This window comes from Magallana gigas, chromosome 9 (genome assembly GCF_963853765.1).
Source record: "Magallana gigas chromosome 9, xbMagGiga1.1, whole genome shotgun sequence".
NCBI classification, from domain to species: Eukaryota; Metazoa; Mollusca; class Bivalvia; order Ostreida; family Ostreidae; genus Magallana; species Magallana gigas.
The window spans coordinates 44,093,090-44,110,925 of NC_088861.1; the positions used below are offsets into that span (position 1 = coordinate 44,093,090).

The 17,836-nt window shown below is 32.4% G+C and overlaps 1 protein-coding gene, 1 long non-coding RNA gene and 1 other non-coding gene across 8 annotated transcripts in view; 2 read left to right on the forward strand and 1 right to left on the reverse strand.

Moving 5' to 3' along the window:
- The first annotated feature begins 3,069 nt into the window (after positions 1-3,069).
- Trnaf-gaa (transfer RNA phenylalanine (anticodon GAA)) lies at positions 3,070-3,142 on the forward strand. The gene has a single exon. It is a non-coding gene; the product is annotated as a tRNA-Phe (tRNA).
- Positions 3,143-6,167: 3,025 nt separating this feature from the next.
- On the forward strand, positions 6,168-9,464 carry LOC117691015 (uncharacterized). 2 transcript variants are annotated; one of them, XR_010709321.1, is made up of 3 exons: positions 6,168-6,325; positions 7,240-7,340; positions 8,305-9,464. It is a non-coding gene; the product is annotated as an uncharacterized lncRNA (long non-coding RNA). The 2 variants fall into 2 exon arrangements; XR_010709320.1 differs by having other exon boundaries at positions 6,168-7,340.
- A 5,974-nt stretch (positions 9,465-15,438) lies between these two features.
- Positions 15,439-17,836, reverse strand: part of LOC105329144 (golgin subfamily B member 1) — a 40,257-nt gene continuing 37,859 nt past the window's right edge. For 4 of the 5 annotated variants that reach the window (XM_066071391.1, XM_034477379.2, XM_066071388.1 and 1 more), the window contains 6 exons: positions 17,662-17,808; positions 17,356-17,519; positions 16,983-17,136; positions 16,721-16,778; positions 16,474-16,528; positions 15,439-16,186 (listed from right to left, as the gene is read on the reverse strand). In XM_066071391.1, coding sequence (XP_065927463.1) covers positions 16,054-16,186; positions 16,474-16,528; positions 16,721-16,778; positions 16,983-17,136; positions 17,356-17,519; positions 17,662-17,808 — 711 coding nt within the window. In that variant the 3' untranslated portion in view covers positions 15,439-16,053. The remainder of the gene's footprint in view (positions 16,187-16,473; positions 16,529-16,720; positions 16,779-16,982; positions 17,137-17,355; positions 17,520-17,661; positions 17,809-17,836) is intronic. The other variant, XM_066071389.1, reaches the window with a different exon arrangement.

Consider the following 17,836-nt stretch of genomic DNA (forward strand, 5'->3'; position numbering starts at 1 on the left):
TAGTATATCTAGGGTTTTTATGGTATTGGTTCGATACTGCCAGGATTTCAGGCAATATTTTTTCTTCTTATTTTTTGTTAAATATTTTAAAAACTGAATATAGTTAGAAATTGCGCTTTGGAAAACCCGTATTATAATATATTTGAATAGATTTAATTGGGAAAAAATAAATTCAAAATTGTATTTCACGTCTAAACCGAATGGGCACCATCTTATTCCCCCGTCTTCTTTCTTTTGAAATCTGCACGTTCTGTTTATGAATTTCTGATCAGCAACGAAAATTAAAATTCATTTCTAATGGGTAGCCTAGCTGATACATGCACACTTTTCTTGAATAATTCTATTTAACCAAGCAAGCTTTTTGTTAAGATTTTACTTGTATGATGCGCATTCAAAACTCATCACCCTATATATTTTAAACATTTTGATATTGAGGAAACACGAATTTGATGCTTTAAACTCACGCAACTTTGTACATGATTATGTAAACAATTGTCTCAGTAATTAAACGATAAGAGTGAAATTTTAGGCATTTCTTTTTATCGCAATAGTCGCGAATCCGATACAGATTTGTTATTAAATTTACAAAAAAAAAACGCGCCTGAAAAGATTGAGGTTTTTTTTTTAGCTTGTGTCAATTTGTTTCTTGATTGCTTTGATCGAAATATTGCTCTTTGCAACGATTATTACATTATTACTGTAAGAGAAAAAAATATTCATTTTAAAGTCATTACGAAACTACACAACTAGATCCCCAATGTGGCCCACCCTACTCCTAAGGTTTAAATTGAACAAATTTGAATCTACACTATCTGAAGTTGCTTTTACTAAAGTTACAGCTTTTCTAGGCAAATTTTTTATTAGAAAAGATATACAGATATTTATATATACACCTATGAAAAATGTTGCCCCCCCCCCCCCGTTATAACCCTGGCCATGATTTGAATAAACTTGAATTTTCACTCCTTGACGATGCTTCAACGACCCCCATTCGACCCCCATTGTGGCCCCACCTTACACCTGTGGGTCATGATTTTCACATTTTTGAATTAACACTACCTGAGAATGCTATTACACCGGATTCAGCTTTCCTGGTCTTATGGTTCTTGAGAAGATGATTTTTGAAATTTCTCGAAAATTTTCAATAATTCCTTATTATCCCCCTTGTAAAATGGCGCGATTTTGAATTTTCATAACTTTAAATCTTCTTAACCTAGGGATGCTTTGTGTCAAGTTTCGTCCAGTAGTTCTTGAGAAGATGTTGAGAATGTGAAAAGTTTACAGAGGGAGAGACAGAGAGACGGACGACAGTCAAAATGTGATCAGAATAGCTCAATCGAGCTTTCAGCCCAGGTGAGCTTAAAGAACCAAAGCAATTTTATTCTTGCAAAAATAATTTATATCACATTATGGCATCGGTCTTATGATATGCAATGCTGAGAAGTGAGACTCGAATTTCCCCACTCAGTATATAGAAAATCCTCAGAAACAAATGCAATAAGACATCAACAATCAGAATTTCATGATAGATCAACAAGATTATTTACATATAAACCTCATTAAAATGAATCATGATTTTCATAAAACACGGCTTATTTACATATATTAACACAAGAATAAAAATGGAATGTATTAACACAGTGTTCAATAATATCTACAATTTGGTTTTACGCACGAAATGATCAAGAGGAAGTTTGGAATGGCAATTATAAAAACAAAAAATGGTCACTCCATTGACAAGAGTAATGGAGAATTGTATAATATTCATAATATTTTACAAGATTGTCAATGCCTATGAACATGCGAAATAAATACGACAATATTTATGAAATGCTATGCACAATTTGCCTATACTTTGGCAAAGCATACTGATAAATTATTTCGTGAAAAACCTCATACACATATATATGCTATTATATACGAATAATATTTGTTGACGACAAACCAATTGTATGATTTAAATTGTCTCTTCAATTGGATGGTCCATCAGAATAGTCCAAACATACAACCAAAGACCAGGATGTGAAGAAGAATGAAGTATCCCCAAATTATGATTCATGACGCATACGACCTAAATTGTCAAGTTTTACTGAAAAGTCTCATTTTGATTGGCCATGTCAAAAGTAATCAGCTAGAAATATCTATGTGCGGCATAAGGAAAGTACCATCTAGAGCAAGTCTGTACCTAGTATTGTTTCGTTTATCATCCGTATTACCAACTGTGTTAATTGTTAAGTTTTGGTTTCGTAATTTTGTAGCAGAAATTGTTGACACGCCTCCTCACCTTTCATATTGTATGTTTTAAAATATTTTCATTTGTTGTTCATTTAAGTTGTTCAATTATCTGTTAATTATTTGTGTTTCATCTGTTTACTACCTTCATCAATTGGCAATTTTCCAATTGATGTAATAAAGAATCCTTTCCATAAAAGACCACTTTTATACTTTGAATTAAAGAAAACCTGATTTTAAAGATGAATTTAAGTGATAAATCTTGATTATAGTCTATCCCAAGTTACACTTTCCTTCTCTTTGATAAATTTTAACCAAATCCAGATATACCTCTAAAGGAAGTGCAAGTGAAATTGATGCAAGAATTTTTTTCAATGGCATATTATATTTTTTTTTACCCAAAGTAGTTAACAAAAACAGAAGATTGTGGAGAGTTATACAATATAGTCATAAAGTGATAGAACATTCATGGAGTATTGTGTGCCTAGGCCTGTTCTTGTTCTCTAGGTATCGAAATACACTGATTAGCAGTTTGATTTCTTAGCTTGTTGATTTGTTGTACCTCAACTCTGTTCCGTTTTCTTGATCAAGACGAACGTTTCACTTTATTTCTCATCATTGCTTTTCGATATACTGTTTAATGTTAGCAATGGTCACTGCAACCCTGAAGGAAACTATTTCATAAAATCACAAAATGTTGGGAGTGTTTGAATGTTTTTCTCGTACAGTCCAGTATCCATCCAGATATTTATAAAAATGTATTGTTATCAAATACACATCTTAATCAATTGAATTATCTTTTTTATCCGTTTTGCTTCTGTTTTTAATTAGATATCAGCCGGAATAGCTCAGTTGGGAGAGCGTTAGACTGAAGATCTAAAGGCCCCCGGTTCAATCCCGGGTTCCGGCACGGACACTCCGGCGGCTGATACATTTTTATCGTTTTGATGGATTATGGTCATAAACTTTAATTCAGTACAGAAGATTGATATGGGGGCTGTGAATTGTTGTTGAGAATCTGAAGGATAATTAACACCCATGGGATCAGATTTAGTTGCTTCAAATGGTGATCACATATCATCGACTTGAAGAAATCAACACTGTTCCTGAATGAGTTATTCGGAAATAGCTGTCATTGTAAAAAGAAAAATACTAACGTTGGTCCTTCCTTACTAGTCATAGTTCGTGATGGCATTCCAGGGGTGTTTTATACCCGTTCTTGTCCTCCAGGAATTGAAATAGACTGTTTAGCAGTAAGCTTTCTTTGCTTATTTGTCTTGTCTGAATTGTGTTCCGTTAAGTAGAAGTGGAAACAAATAACATTGTAATAGTAAAGAAGATACTGTAAAAATAGGAAAAACAGAGTTAAAAAATAATTTATATATCACTATTTCATTGTTTTTATGATTTACATTGCTTAACTCGATTTCCCTACTTAACACAGAAATTCCTAAGAAACAAATGCAATGAGACATCAACAATCAGAATTGCATAAAAAGGAAATAAAGATATGTACATATTTATATTATTAAAGCATGAATCATGTTTTCATAAAACACACATATCTGCAAGAATAAACACAATTCGAAAGTAGGAACACAGTGTTTTATAAAAACAAACTATGGACGCTACATTTAAAATATCTAGTTGCGAAGCATCGTAAAATATTTATCAATGCTTAGAACTAAACAAATACGACAATTACGACAACATGCTATGCACGTTTTGCCTGAGCCATGGCAAAACATACCGATAAATAACTCATCAAAACCCCCATACACATATGTATGCTACTATTATCATATCAAGGTGTTTAAGATTGAGGTATTGTAAGTTTACATATTAATCATGTATAACTATAAGTCATTGTAACAAGAAAATAAAACGGTGAATAAAAGGGTATACGTAAGAGGCTAGCAATACATTTACACTGTATTTATACTTCTATATCAAAATAACAGACTCGAATTTGTTGTCTTTGATACCGAGAAATCGGAAGAATACTGTCTTTGAAACATCATTGGTACTTGAAGATTAGCATTTTTTTCAGTTAAGCTTCGTTAATTAATAATCAACGAAAATTCCTTTAAAAAATGTGTGTCCTCGGGATGACAAAACATATTTGATTACATGCAAAAAAGTTGCATTATATTTGTTAGGAGAGTGAAGATAGGACGTGTTTTATAGTAGAAATAAATAATGTCCAACGGACCCAGGTTTACAAAGAAAATACGAGTACGTTGTTGAAAAGGTGTTGAATTCTTCCATTCTATGGATTAAAATTTTTAGTTGAAAGGTATTTGCAGTCTGAAAAAGGTTTGTTGTGATGAATTTGACTATTATTTTCAAGGCAACTTCATTAACTTTCTCCAACATCGTTTCCGGGCGATTCTGCAATTTTCTGCTACATTGCGGGTATATGGGAGGCATTCCAACTGTGGTGAGGGCCTTTTCTGAGACACAGATTATTCAAACTTAGGAAAGTGTAGTGAAATTAATAGCATTATTGTAGGCTTATAGCTTTGTTATGTAAATGTCAATAATACAGTGTGTCGATGTACCTATTTCGTAAATGTCCGATATGCAATGTCAACCCGTGCACGCACGGGTCAAAGTCTAGTCTTTTTTAAAAAAATATTTTTAGGAACTTTAAGGATGGCTCAAAGGCAAAAATGTAAATGTTCGAGACAATCTCTGTTACTCGCGTATAACATGAATATTTTCGATGCCGTGATACATATATATGTTCAGATATATCTTTTCCAATTTTTTATAAGCGCAATTTTTTAAACAATATAAATGTATAAACATTTTTAAATGACTTTTTATGTCATCAGCTTATATTGTTCGTTTATTTTTTATAGAAAAGGGATTTAATTTTATTACAGTTTCAAAGTTGATAATACAAATGATGTCAATGCATGTATATACATTTATATAGTATCTTTAGACATTAGAATATTAAAATACGTCTTCAACAGTGACAGTCGTCATGATGGTGGTAATCCGTATCTATATTCAGTGATTGATTATAGATTCCATATTGTGTCACTTCTTTTCTACTGTCTCCGTCATTACATCTTATTACGCAGTAACAAACGATCATCTATATAAGTAAAAAACAAAAATGTTATATATCTAAGCTTGTTCTGGCATATTTGCATAATTGCAATCTATTAGAATAATAAAATGAAATAACTAAGTAGGTAGAGTTAATATGAAACAATTTATCTAAAAGGAAGTGTTACGGGGTCACAAGCGTGGTGTGGCTTAAGATAAGAGTACCTGAAGTTTAATATAACAGGAGGCCGCCAAACAAAGATAAAATGCCCATCCTTTATCGTGGTGGCCAAAGTTAGTAACAACAATCATGCTTCTATTTTCATGTTTCTATTGTTTCTTAAACTAAAAACTAGTTTATTCATTTTTAAATGCATGTGCAACATACTAAACAAACACGGCGCTCTTATTTTTTCAAGTCATTTAGGTTATACAAACGTTGCACGCATTTAGCATTTTGTTTTGGTATATAATTGCAAACTCAATCATTAATCATTTTTTTAATCATTGGCAAAAATGATTAATGTTATAAATTTTTTTTAAAAAAACTTTAAACCTGCAAGTAGTTAAACAAAAACAATTCACCCGCCAAGTGTTTTGCAGCAACTTGTCTCTTCGTTTACATCGTCATCATTTCTGCTACAGCAGAAGAAATATGGTAGACATGGCTGTAAGCACACCTCACAGCCTTATTAGCATAATCGGGACCTTTCTGGTTTTTATATTCACGAAAGAATGAAAAAACCCGAGAAAGTCAAAACTTCGTAGATTTCGGGATTTTAACGAGACCAGTCTCATACTCGTGAAAATCGAGAGAGGAGTATAAATGGAAAAAGAAAGTAAAAGTTTTTGTTTCTTATATTGGCAAGTTTTAAATTATTTAAAGTTGCAGAAGAATTGTTTATTAATGTGAAGTCGAAGTTTGGGGTGATTAGCCTTATCTCGTTAAATTTTGTTCAGCATGAAACAGTCTGAACAGCAATCCTCGATTTTGTCAACAATCTAAAACGTGCTAAGGAGTAGTCATTCGTCGGTAAGAACATACTTACTTACATTGTTAAACTACTCAAAAACTCTTTTAAAAGCCTACAATGCATTAAGTCTAGTACACATGTTACAAAAATGTCGATAATTAATGGTCGTTGATGAAATGTGACTTGAAAGACATGTTTTAGTATGAAATGTAAATGCAGGTGTATTATAGTCAGTTTTTACACATATTGTTATGTAGCATACGTTAAAAAATATTGTATGTTTTTCCTAGAATATTGAGTTTGTATCAATCATGCTTTCAGTCATTTCCATACAGAATTTCCTCGACACGTACAATGTATACACTGTACATGTGGTTTTGATATCTGTATCTCATTCAAACTGTTAACTTTATGTCTTATTTATCTATTAACGATGAGAGTGTTTATGAATCAAGGGTCTGCATTTGTTATGTAAATATAACATTATACGATTGAGAGTATGAGAGAGAGATAGACTCAGAGAGAGAGAGAGAGAGAGAGAGAGAGAGAAAGTATTTACAGTGTACATGTACATGTAATTGTTATTGATTGTCTTGCTTCCATGATTGAACCATATATATATTTCAATAATGCCACATTGCACTAGAAATATTGCTGACAAAGATGTTGAGAGAGATCATGGAGAGAGAGAGAGAGAGAGAGAGAGAGAGAGAGAGAGAGAGAGAGAGAGAGAGAAAGAGAGAGAGAGAGAGAGAGAGAGAGAGTATGAAAAGCCATAACAAATTTTATAGTTATATGTCATTTCCCACTTAATGAGTTGTTATAGCTGTTATCATGGTAATGTTTTGACCATGTCTCAGATACTGCATGTGCCCATAAAAAGTGTAATCTAGGACACACCCTTTTGTTTTGATAATGACAGCATTTAGTTTTGTAATGATAGCTAGTGTATCTTTTTTCTTCTAATCTACAGATTTACCTGCGGCTTCCAGATGATCTGAAGATCGGGAATATAGAAAATATTGTCAATTTGATATTGCTAATGACCCAGTCATGTCTGCTGAAGCCCAGAAGGTACTTCTTTGTCATGTAATAAACTTACAACTTGTCTTCCATATGTAGATATATTTGGTTTAAGATGATTGAAAGCTAAGCAAGGTCATCTAAATAGCTACAATGTCTTGTGTAAAAGGGAAAGGTTTATATGGGCATCTTGTTGCAAATATGCTTGATTATCTGTATTTTAAGGGGTGGGAACCTCTGAAAGGAATATCAGGAGTTTGAAAATATTATAAACTTTAAGAGATGTGTTTTACACTCTCTGAGAAAATGGGATTTGCAGAAATCCCATGAATTTCTTATGCTGGAAATATGTTTTTCAGATTAGTTTTTGTTATTGACGCAATCATATTTTGGTGTACATAGAATGTTGATAGTTGAAACTCATACAGACAATCATATGTTACATAAGTGTTACATAAGTGTTTGTGACTTAGATCTTTGTTTAATATATTTAATATCTTTCTGTCCACTGGATATCTAAATATCTTTGAAGTTACACCATTGAAGTTACACATTCATTCCATTTATCATGTGTGTGCAGAATTGATTGAGCCAGGTTTCCTGATGTTGTCTTATAAGTGATACATTGTACTGCTTTAAAAAGTATATATCACTTATGACTTACTGGTGTATTAGTACATATTACATTTGTAAAATCATTTGACAAATTTAAAGTGTTTTGTAGTACTGAAATGTTTTTACGGCTTTTAAAATTACTGAAAGTACATGCACATGATGCAACTATCTTTTGACGCTCTATATATAACAAAAAGAAACTGTCAGCTGGGTTTAAAATTAGTGGCAAAATGATGTAATACATGTATGTACAATATTAGAAAAGATTACATTGTTAGTAATTGCACATTCCATAAATAACGTCATTGAATATATACATGTAAGTATTTGATGAGTGCATGCACAATGTTTGCAAAATTACATGTAATTCTCTTAACACTTTATGTTTATTCTATTTTAGTTTCCAGACCATGACATTAATGAATATTTCTTGAATGGAATGCATGAGGATTAGAATGGAACCTTATTCTGCCTTTTTACCAACTCACACCATCTTTTCAAGATTTATGGAGCCAACCACAGAAGAATTTGTTCTATACACATCATTCATAACATTCTTATTTATGTTGCATAACTTTACATGTTACTGGATGAATTGTGTTCACATAATGAATACCAGCAAACTTTTTATGGAGTGCACTTAATTTGTATTTTTCCTACCCATCCATCTAACATATGTTTTTATATAACATATTCATATACATGTAACATTTTTGGAAACAGCTATTTTTTTTTAATTGGAATTTAGCCTTACTATTCTATACAAGTTTTTTTTATAGGGACTTGGACACGATTTTAGATCAAAATTTTGATTTCAATTTCTTTATGCATAAAATGATATACTTGCGCATTTTGAATAATTGACCATAATTTGAATGTTAGAAGTCAAGTTATAAAAGAGATACAGGGGTAAGAATTTATTGTTATGTAAACAAAGCTCGAGTCTTATGTTTGTTTAAAAATAATATAAAGTATGAAAATAACACTTCTTTGAGAAAATGATTCATAGAAAAGAAGGTAAACTGATTCGATGTGATCATAAATGATATTATTAATAAAAAAAAAAAAGCAACATTTGAATGAAACTTACACCAATAAAACACATTCTTTTCATTGTTTAAATGGTATGGAGTTTTAATTACCTTTCATATGAAAAATGACATCTAAATCTTAAATTGCTGTACATTATATCCTATTCATCTAATGTATCACTTTATTTATGTTGAACTTCGTGTCTATTAGTATAATGATTTTTTTAGAATGATATATGCAATTTCATTAATTTATTTTTCATTTTAAGAAAATTCATTTTAAAAAAGATCTCTAGACTTACAACCTGTGTATTTTTTTTCAGTTTACATAACACAGTGTATTAATTGAATGTAGTTGTGTAGATTTATGTACATGTACCTACAAGCAATATACATTTAATATTCACCAGGTACATGTACCGCCTACTATATTTGATGAATAAATGTACTTCTTTCATGCCTTTTTCATGCCTTTTACTCATTGTAATATGTATTAATTTATTTATAATTAAAATACTTTGAAAACTTTTATCAATTTATTTATTTTAATAAGATTAAATGGGCATGGTCACGATTTTGGTCAAATTTTATTTTTCTGTTTTTATTATTTGCAATGCTTTAGGAATGCATTTCTAATTACCAAATAAAATTTGGGTGCCAGTCATTGAGTTTTAAGCAAGATACAGAACTCACAATTCTTCGCCATGTAAACAAGGATCGTGCCCTGTTTTTGTTTACCTAGGTTCAATATACCAGTAAAAAATCTTTTTAAAGCTGGTTTGTCTATCTTATTATTCATTTAAAGCATAAATAAATAGTTCCTAACGATTAATACCTTTATTTTGGGTCTAAAACTGGAATTTTTACTTCAACATTCAAAATGTAAAAAAACGCTTTGTTTACATAGCGAAGAATTGTAAGCTTTGTAACTCGCTTATAACTCATCAAATGACACTCACATTTTGGTTGCCTATTAAAATGCCTTACTGAAGCATTGTAAACATTAAAATCGAAAAAATAATTTTTGACCAAAATCGTGACCATGCCCCTTTAAGAAACGGACTATAGTTAATGCATGTTTTCAAGAGTTGTCTCTCTTGGGGACAATAATGAATGCTCCCCAGGGTTCATGACCCTGAATATTGAGTAGGCTGTGAGGTGTGAGATCGCTTTCCTTCATCTTTGTATGGTCAGGAATATTTGTTTGTCACTATGGTAATATGCAACTTCAAAGCTTCATTCGATTTTTTTCCAGACGTAAAATAATACATAAAGTATAATTCAGCAAACGCGCCAATCGATCCACCAACAGAGCAATGTTGATTTAAATGTCTCCTCCCTCTGATTTAAATAGACACAATTCAAGTAGGTTCGGTTCGATTTTTCCGGATTTGGATTATTTATAGGCATTTAAAAATCCTCAATTTTTTAAATTGTATTCTAATTTTGGTAAATTTAAGCGTGCATATAAATCAGAAGTATCCATGAGTGCTTAACTATTATGAGAAAAAAGCAATTTGATGATATTTTCTACATATAAACGGCACTGAAAAAGGGCCCATTCTCTATAGCTTCAGTGCACTTGTTCTTTAACAAAATCTTACAATGAGCAGATATTTTGAATATTTTGAGTACTGTAGATTCCTTATATAACGCGAGTACTTAATTCCGCGATCCCGCTGGTTTGTATCAAATTGCGAGAATATAAAATCGCGAACGTTGAACCTTTCTCCTTATTTATTATAGTTTTCAACTCTTAGAAAATAAAGGCGAGATTTTAAAATCTGCGAAGGATGCTTCTCGCGATTTTACGCGGTAGTTAATTCCTCGCGTTTACTTAGGAATTTACAGTATATTTCTACCTTCAACACTATATGGGCAATCCGAGTTGTAAACAACTCCTCTAAAACATGGTGAAGTTGCATTGTGCTTTATCCAGTATGGTGAAAAACCCACATTTTTGCAGAACAATGGATGCCAACAATAAACAAATTGTGCAGCATACAACCAAATCAGTCTCGGACTCCATGTTGGACAGCCAGACACACAAATACGAAAACAGGAAAATATTATAGTTCGAATTTCCTTTTTTAGTTTGATACATGTAGCGTATCAGTAAGTATAGTTCAATGTTGTTTTGAATAAGACTGTCACAGTTTTCTAAACAGAGGTTTCTGAACACAGATTTGCTTGTCCAAATGAATCTAACTTTTATAATTATCATTTTATATGTATGTTTTGTTTTTGTTTTCATTCTTTGTGTTGTAGTTATTTTGGATAGATAGGGGAGGAGTTTCTGTGATGGAAATTATGAAAATAAGCCAACCTGAAAATTATATTGCGTTTACTTTGTCTTTTTATTTTGTTTCCAGTAATGCATAACCCTAAATATGTGCGAGTTTTTTTTAATACATGGCAATGTTTACAAGTAAACTGCAATATTCCCATTTTCCAGCGTCTTTGCATGTGATAACACCAGGTATCGATCTAGTACTATAAAACCCATGATAAATGACGTATAATTCAGGCGCCAGCGGGGGTTGTTTATTTATATTTTTAAGGTTTTCCGCTCAGAGCGGAAAACCTTGCTATTATTCCGAAAAAAATTCAAATTTCTTATTTTTTTCCTTCTAGACGCCAAATTTGATCCTTAATATCTCGCTCGTATGTTCACCGATTGTTTTGAAATTTTCAGGACTGATAACATGCCGCGTGATGTTGTCGTTGCATATTTTAGTTGAGGAAAATCCCTATCCGGTTTTGAGTTATTACCCTTTAAGTAAAATTTAACGACTTCTTTTGTCCAGGGGGTTTAGCTTTAACGATGACTGGCAGAGTCTCAAAGATGGGCTGGTTTGGAAGCTAATACATTGAATTTGTGCGAGATATATTTTATTTATTATTTAAATGCAAATAAAAGGGGTGGTATAGATGTTGAAACAAAGGTAAGAAAAAAAATTTAAAAAAATCGCGTATTTTCCGTGTTAGTTTTCTACCTGATAAAAATTTGTTATAACATGTATTTTAAAAGTTCTAGGTCTTACCCAGACCTTTCATTCGGTATACCGAAAAAGGGGCTGGCCCTTATAATTAGGGAGTTAGAGGCGTCCAAAGTTTCTTGTCAATAACTTAAAAAGGAATAAACATTTCTAATGCATTATTGAAGCAAAGTTGTAAAGAAATTAATTTTGAATCCTTCTATAGTATTCAATTTAATGTTTTCGTCATTTATAGTCAGTATTTGCAGAAACAATTGTTGTCAGTTCGGTTCATTTTTTGTAGAATATATTTTGATTTATTTTTGAATTTCTTTTGATGTAAAAAAAGAGAGAAGAAATTGGTTCTCAGTCTCTCTTTATGCCTGTTTGTTAGCGGTTAAGCCAAGTTCATTTTGAATATCATTTTGTAATTTTAAAAAATGCGATGTAAAAATTTTTCATGCAGTATTTCGGATAAAGCAATGAAGAGTTGTTTCTTGAAATTTTATTAGACCATAAAATTGTAAAATGCTAACATTGAAAACTGTGCCCGATTTCTTTTTTTTTAAGGTAAAACTTTATTGATTTAAAAAATGATTCTTTGAGACAAACAAATTGACATTATCAATAAGAGTTTGACAATCTCTAACTGCAGGTCTGTAGCTTTTAGTCAGAACAAGAATCGGATGGACGACTTAGGGCACAGATCGTCCATCCGAATTTCTTGAAAATTGCCATTATGTTCGTACGCGGACGCAATACTCACCGAGACTAAATGGTTCGTATCTTAAGTTTTAACTTCTTTCAAAGGTAATATTGGTTTTCTGATAGTAATGAACATGAATAATTAAATAAAAACGGTTAAAATTACAGTAAAATTACCGGCATCGGTCTTCTCCGTGCGCGGATCTAGAAGGGGAAGGGTTCCAGACCCCCCCCCCCCCCCCCCAGCGAAATTTCTTTCAATTACGTGTACATTATAAACTTACCAAATATGCCTCGGACATCCCTTGGCAAAATCAAATAACCGTCTGACTTTTCAACCCCCACCCCGGAAACATTTTCTGATCCGCGCATGTTTCCCCTCCTCGAAATACAAAATTATTCTTCAAAACCCCTTGTAAAATTTCCAGGATCTCCGCATATATACTAAGAGATTCATTGGCGCTTGCGTTCGATAAAAATGCGTGTAAAACGTTTGCCAATGGTCTTTTTACCTTCGTACCGGGCATAACCACAGTCCCACTCTGTGAATAAAATGCGGCGAATCAAACTAGAGACAACGTGTTAAGTTCTGTATTTGCTTATAAACATGTAGTATCATCGTGCAAAATGCACTGTTCAATTATATATTTTTTTTTACTTTACTTGTAAAATTCAACATCTGTTTCGTAATTTTTTCTCACAGTTTATTTCTTACATAGTTACTTTTTTATTTAGTGAATGACACTTTTCAGACCTTATATGTGATTTCAAAGAGACATAGTTTCATGTCTCAAGGACTGTTAATCTCTTAAAACAACATTGTGCAATTATCAGATTTTCATTCCTTGGACATCAAAGACTCATTGAGTTTATTTAATTATTTTATATCTGTGAACTTTTCACTCAGCTTACTTAATATATCATTACCTGTCAATTTATACTCATTGTTAAAATTCTTATAAATAGTTATGTACAATTTTCAATGCGCAGTCTGGAATACGGCGGCCAGCCTCGGTCACGTCCGACTCTCCCAGAGTCTTGAGTCCGGAGGCCACTTCTGACCATATCCGACTTGTTTGTAACATGTCTGTCTGTTAAATTGTTATAATGTTGCCATCGTTGAGTCTCGTCCAATAATGTGGAATCCTGCACCAATTGCCTGTTTATTTCTCTGGAACTGTATACTGGTGGACCTTCGGGAATACGGCAAACCTACCCTTCGTTTTAGCTCACGGCCCACAGCGCGCCCCAACCTTTTACCTTATACACTTTACGCCAACATTCCCACACCCGGTTCGTACTGCACACGACCGATGCAGATCCAGACGAATTCTCTATCACCGTAAAATCTATGCGGTCACAGAAATATAATATTTTGTTTAGCAGTGTTTACACATCTAATATTGTACTATGGTCAGCTATCAATTTTTTGTAATACGTCACAAGTATGACGCAGCTACGACAGAAAACCTAATCGTTGCTTGCAACGAGCTCGTCTCTAGTTAAACTATATAATCGTACAGTGGCATAAAATTATATAAATATAAGTAATAAGGAATCATTCTTTGAATATAATGAGGTGATAATTTCGGTCCGGGCGGGATCAAATCTATCATAAAGACCTTCGGGCTTTATTGGATTTGATCACGTTCCAACCGAAATTATCACATCATAATATTCAGAGAATTATTTCTCATTCCTTACCTATAAACTTTTTTGTCACGTTGCCAAATCCGTTACAACTCAATATGCTTCTCATAAGATTCGATCACGTACCAACAAATTCATATCCCGGTAAACCTTTAAGCATTTTAAGTTCTGTATTACTTATAGTAACGTTTGAGAAAGTTTAATCGCTATAATTTAATAACAAAACTGTGCTTTTATGTCTGAAACAATGCAACAATTAAATGATGAACTTGTGTGTTGATCATTGTGACGTAGAAAAATGACCTCCTTCTGAATTTTTCAAACAGAAATGAACGTTTTTGTAGTTTTATATAAGGATATCTTATTGCAGTGAAAAAAGTACCCATGGACATTTTATCAATGTTACGAAAACTGAAAAAATAATTCATTTAAGATATATACATCAAAAGGTTCACCAGGATACAAACTTGTCCGGTCGGATGATCAAATCCTGTGAAGCCCGAAGGACTTTTCAGAGGATTTGACCACGTTACTACCAAATTCATATCCCCGTGAGATTTTCAATATTGCTGTTTTCTTTATATTTATGTTTGAAAAAGAATAATTAAAATAATTGTGTTTTAATGTTTAAAATAATGCAACCATTTAGCGATAAGCCCGGGCGGTAATTATTGTGACGTCATGAAAAATTTACAGAATTAACGTTTGCGCTCTTCTATAGGTTCATTTAAGGGAACATATTTGCAGATGTTACTATTAATTGCAAAAACAAATCAACACCGAGTGGATGTGGTATCCATTAATTTGCATTATGAAAGGCAATGTAAACATACCAAGAAAGTGTTGTTTTGGGGTCCTTCGGAATGAATTTAATTTGTACTTGCATTGTATGTGATATACAAGTCTATCATATAATTTAAACATTCATTGCTCTCTGATTGGCTGATATCGAATACTCTAAACCAAAAAAAGTTATAATCACCTGCATGTGACCTAAAAGTTAAATATAACAATTGCTTTTGACTTAAAATTGGCTAAAATAGAAAGGGGATATCCAAAATGCTGCAACTGGTTATCATCATACCTGTTGTCCAATTAAAGGACTGCATTTGGTATGGTCAAATATCTGCTCCTAATTTTAACAAATTTATAAACGTTATCATATCAAAATTAAAAAAAAACAACTAACCAATTTATTCATGCAAAAATAATTTATATCACATAATGGCATCGTTCTTATGATATGCAATGCTTAGCAGTGAGACTCGAATCTCCCCACTAAATATATAGAAAATCCTAAGAAACAAATGCAATAAGACATTAACAATCTGAATTCCAGGATAAGAAAACAAAGGTAATTTACATATTTACACTTTAACTCGAATCATAATTTACATTAAAACACATCTAATATGAACAAGAATAAACAAAAGAATGATAATGGAATGCCGGAACACAGTGTACAATTATATCTACAAAATATGTTTTTACACACGATATGTTTAGATGCTAGTTTGGAATGACAATTATAAAACAAAATTTGGGCAATGCATTGACATAAGTAATAAAGGATTGTAAAATATTCATATTTTACAAGATTGTCAATGCCTCAGAGCAAGAGAAATACGACATATTTATAACATGCAATGCACAATTTGCCTACACTAAGGCAAATTATACTGATAAATAATTTCTTGACAAACCTTATACACATATATACAAATCAAAGATGTTAACGAAAAACTAATTGTATGATTTAAATTGTCTCTTCAATCGGATGGTCCATCATAATAATCCAAACATACAACCAAAGACCAGGATGTGAAGAAGAATGAAGTATCCCCAAATTATCTTCCGGATTCCAGGGCGCATGCGCATCACGCGATTTAGATTTCGGCTGGAAAAGCAGAGGTATTCCCTGAAGTACATATGTTACAACAGATTGTCAAACTTTCACCAACATGCTGAACAAACTACGGGAAAACACTTTAACAGAAAGTGTGCCTTTACAACAGGACCTTGATTGCAAATTTAACTATTCAATAGAATAACATATACGAGTATGGGTGAGATATTTTGAATAATATTAATTTAAGTTCCTGGAAATTAGAATCATTTTTAAAAACAAATCAGCACAGATTTCAGGCACGTTATTACTAGCATGTCTTTAATTTATATTGGCAAAAACAATTTAATCAAACTTACCGACGAACCCTTAACCAGTTGCATACTCTCTGTGTATAACCCGCCTCGCTTCTCACTACAAAAAAGATCATTATTTGACAAAATGTTTCCTTTCAAAAAAGACTTTTACTTCAGACTTCTTTTTTTCTCCATAAACCTTTCTGCAATAATGTGCATAAAATGTATTTTATATACTTCTAGCGAACGAGTGATTCTTTCTCTATGTTAAAATTTCATATATTGAGAAAGTAAGAGAAAATCAGCTTACTTAGCATGGGACTGCTCTCCAGGATCCTGTCGTCTTCTTCCTCCATTTGAATTTGGAACTAATATGGAAAAAAGTCGAGTGATTCATCATTTCATTCCTCTACGTTGTACTTTAAACATTTGCAAACTAACTTTATTGCTTTTTAAAATTGACAGATATTGAAACAGTGCAAACATATTCAAACAAGCAAATTTTATTAAGAATAAAAATTCATTAACACTTGCACAGCACACAGCCCACAACGTTGAACGTGTCTACTTACCTCTCTATTTTCTGCAGTCAGCCTGGCCTGCTCCTGCATTGTGTTGAGGGTTTCCTCCAGCTGTTGGCGTTGTTCCTGTTCCATTCTAAGGGATTTCTCAAGTGCCAAATGTTGATCATTTAGTCGCTCTCGCACCAGTTCTGTCTCTTGCAGCCTAGCGATTGATAAAAAGCCATCTTTTAATAACATATTTTCACCATTAATTACAATTAAAACATTAATAAAATGATTGTTTAAATGATAATCTATCAACAAAATAACACATTATTAATCTAAATTTATATCATAATATGGCAGTAGAAATAAAATGTTTAAATAAATTCAGTGTATTAGATTATAGTATTGGCTCAATATATCAAACAAAGCATTTTACTTGGAACGTAGAAGTTTTATTTCATCTGCTTCTGATGTCTCGGCAGATGTCATTGTTACCCGTGTTTTCTCGGGAATTATCGGCTTCTCAGAAGCCTCTGCTATTTCCACGGACGATGCTCTCTGCATGGCGATGTTAATGGTTTTTGTCTCTGACTCAAGCAGCTAAAAGTTTGTAAAAAATGCTTGATAAACTATTCTAAATTGCCAAATCACAAATTGATAAATTTTTCAAAATTGCAAAAGCACAAATTCTATTAAACACTTAGCAAAAGTAGAAAAAAATGTATAACAAGCACAACGTTACCTTAGTTTGCAATGACAGGTGTGTTTGGTAAAGTATCCTATACTGTTGCTGCAGTGTTGCCAGCTCAGTTTCTTTTTCCCTCAAAGACTTTGACAGGTTTCCTAACTGAATGTTGAGATAGCTTCTGTCTTCGGCCAATTGACTTACCTGTAATTCCAATTAATACACTCAACAA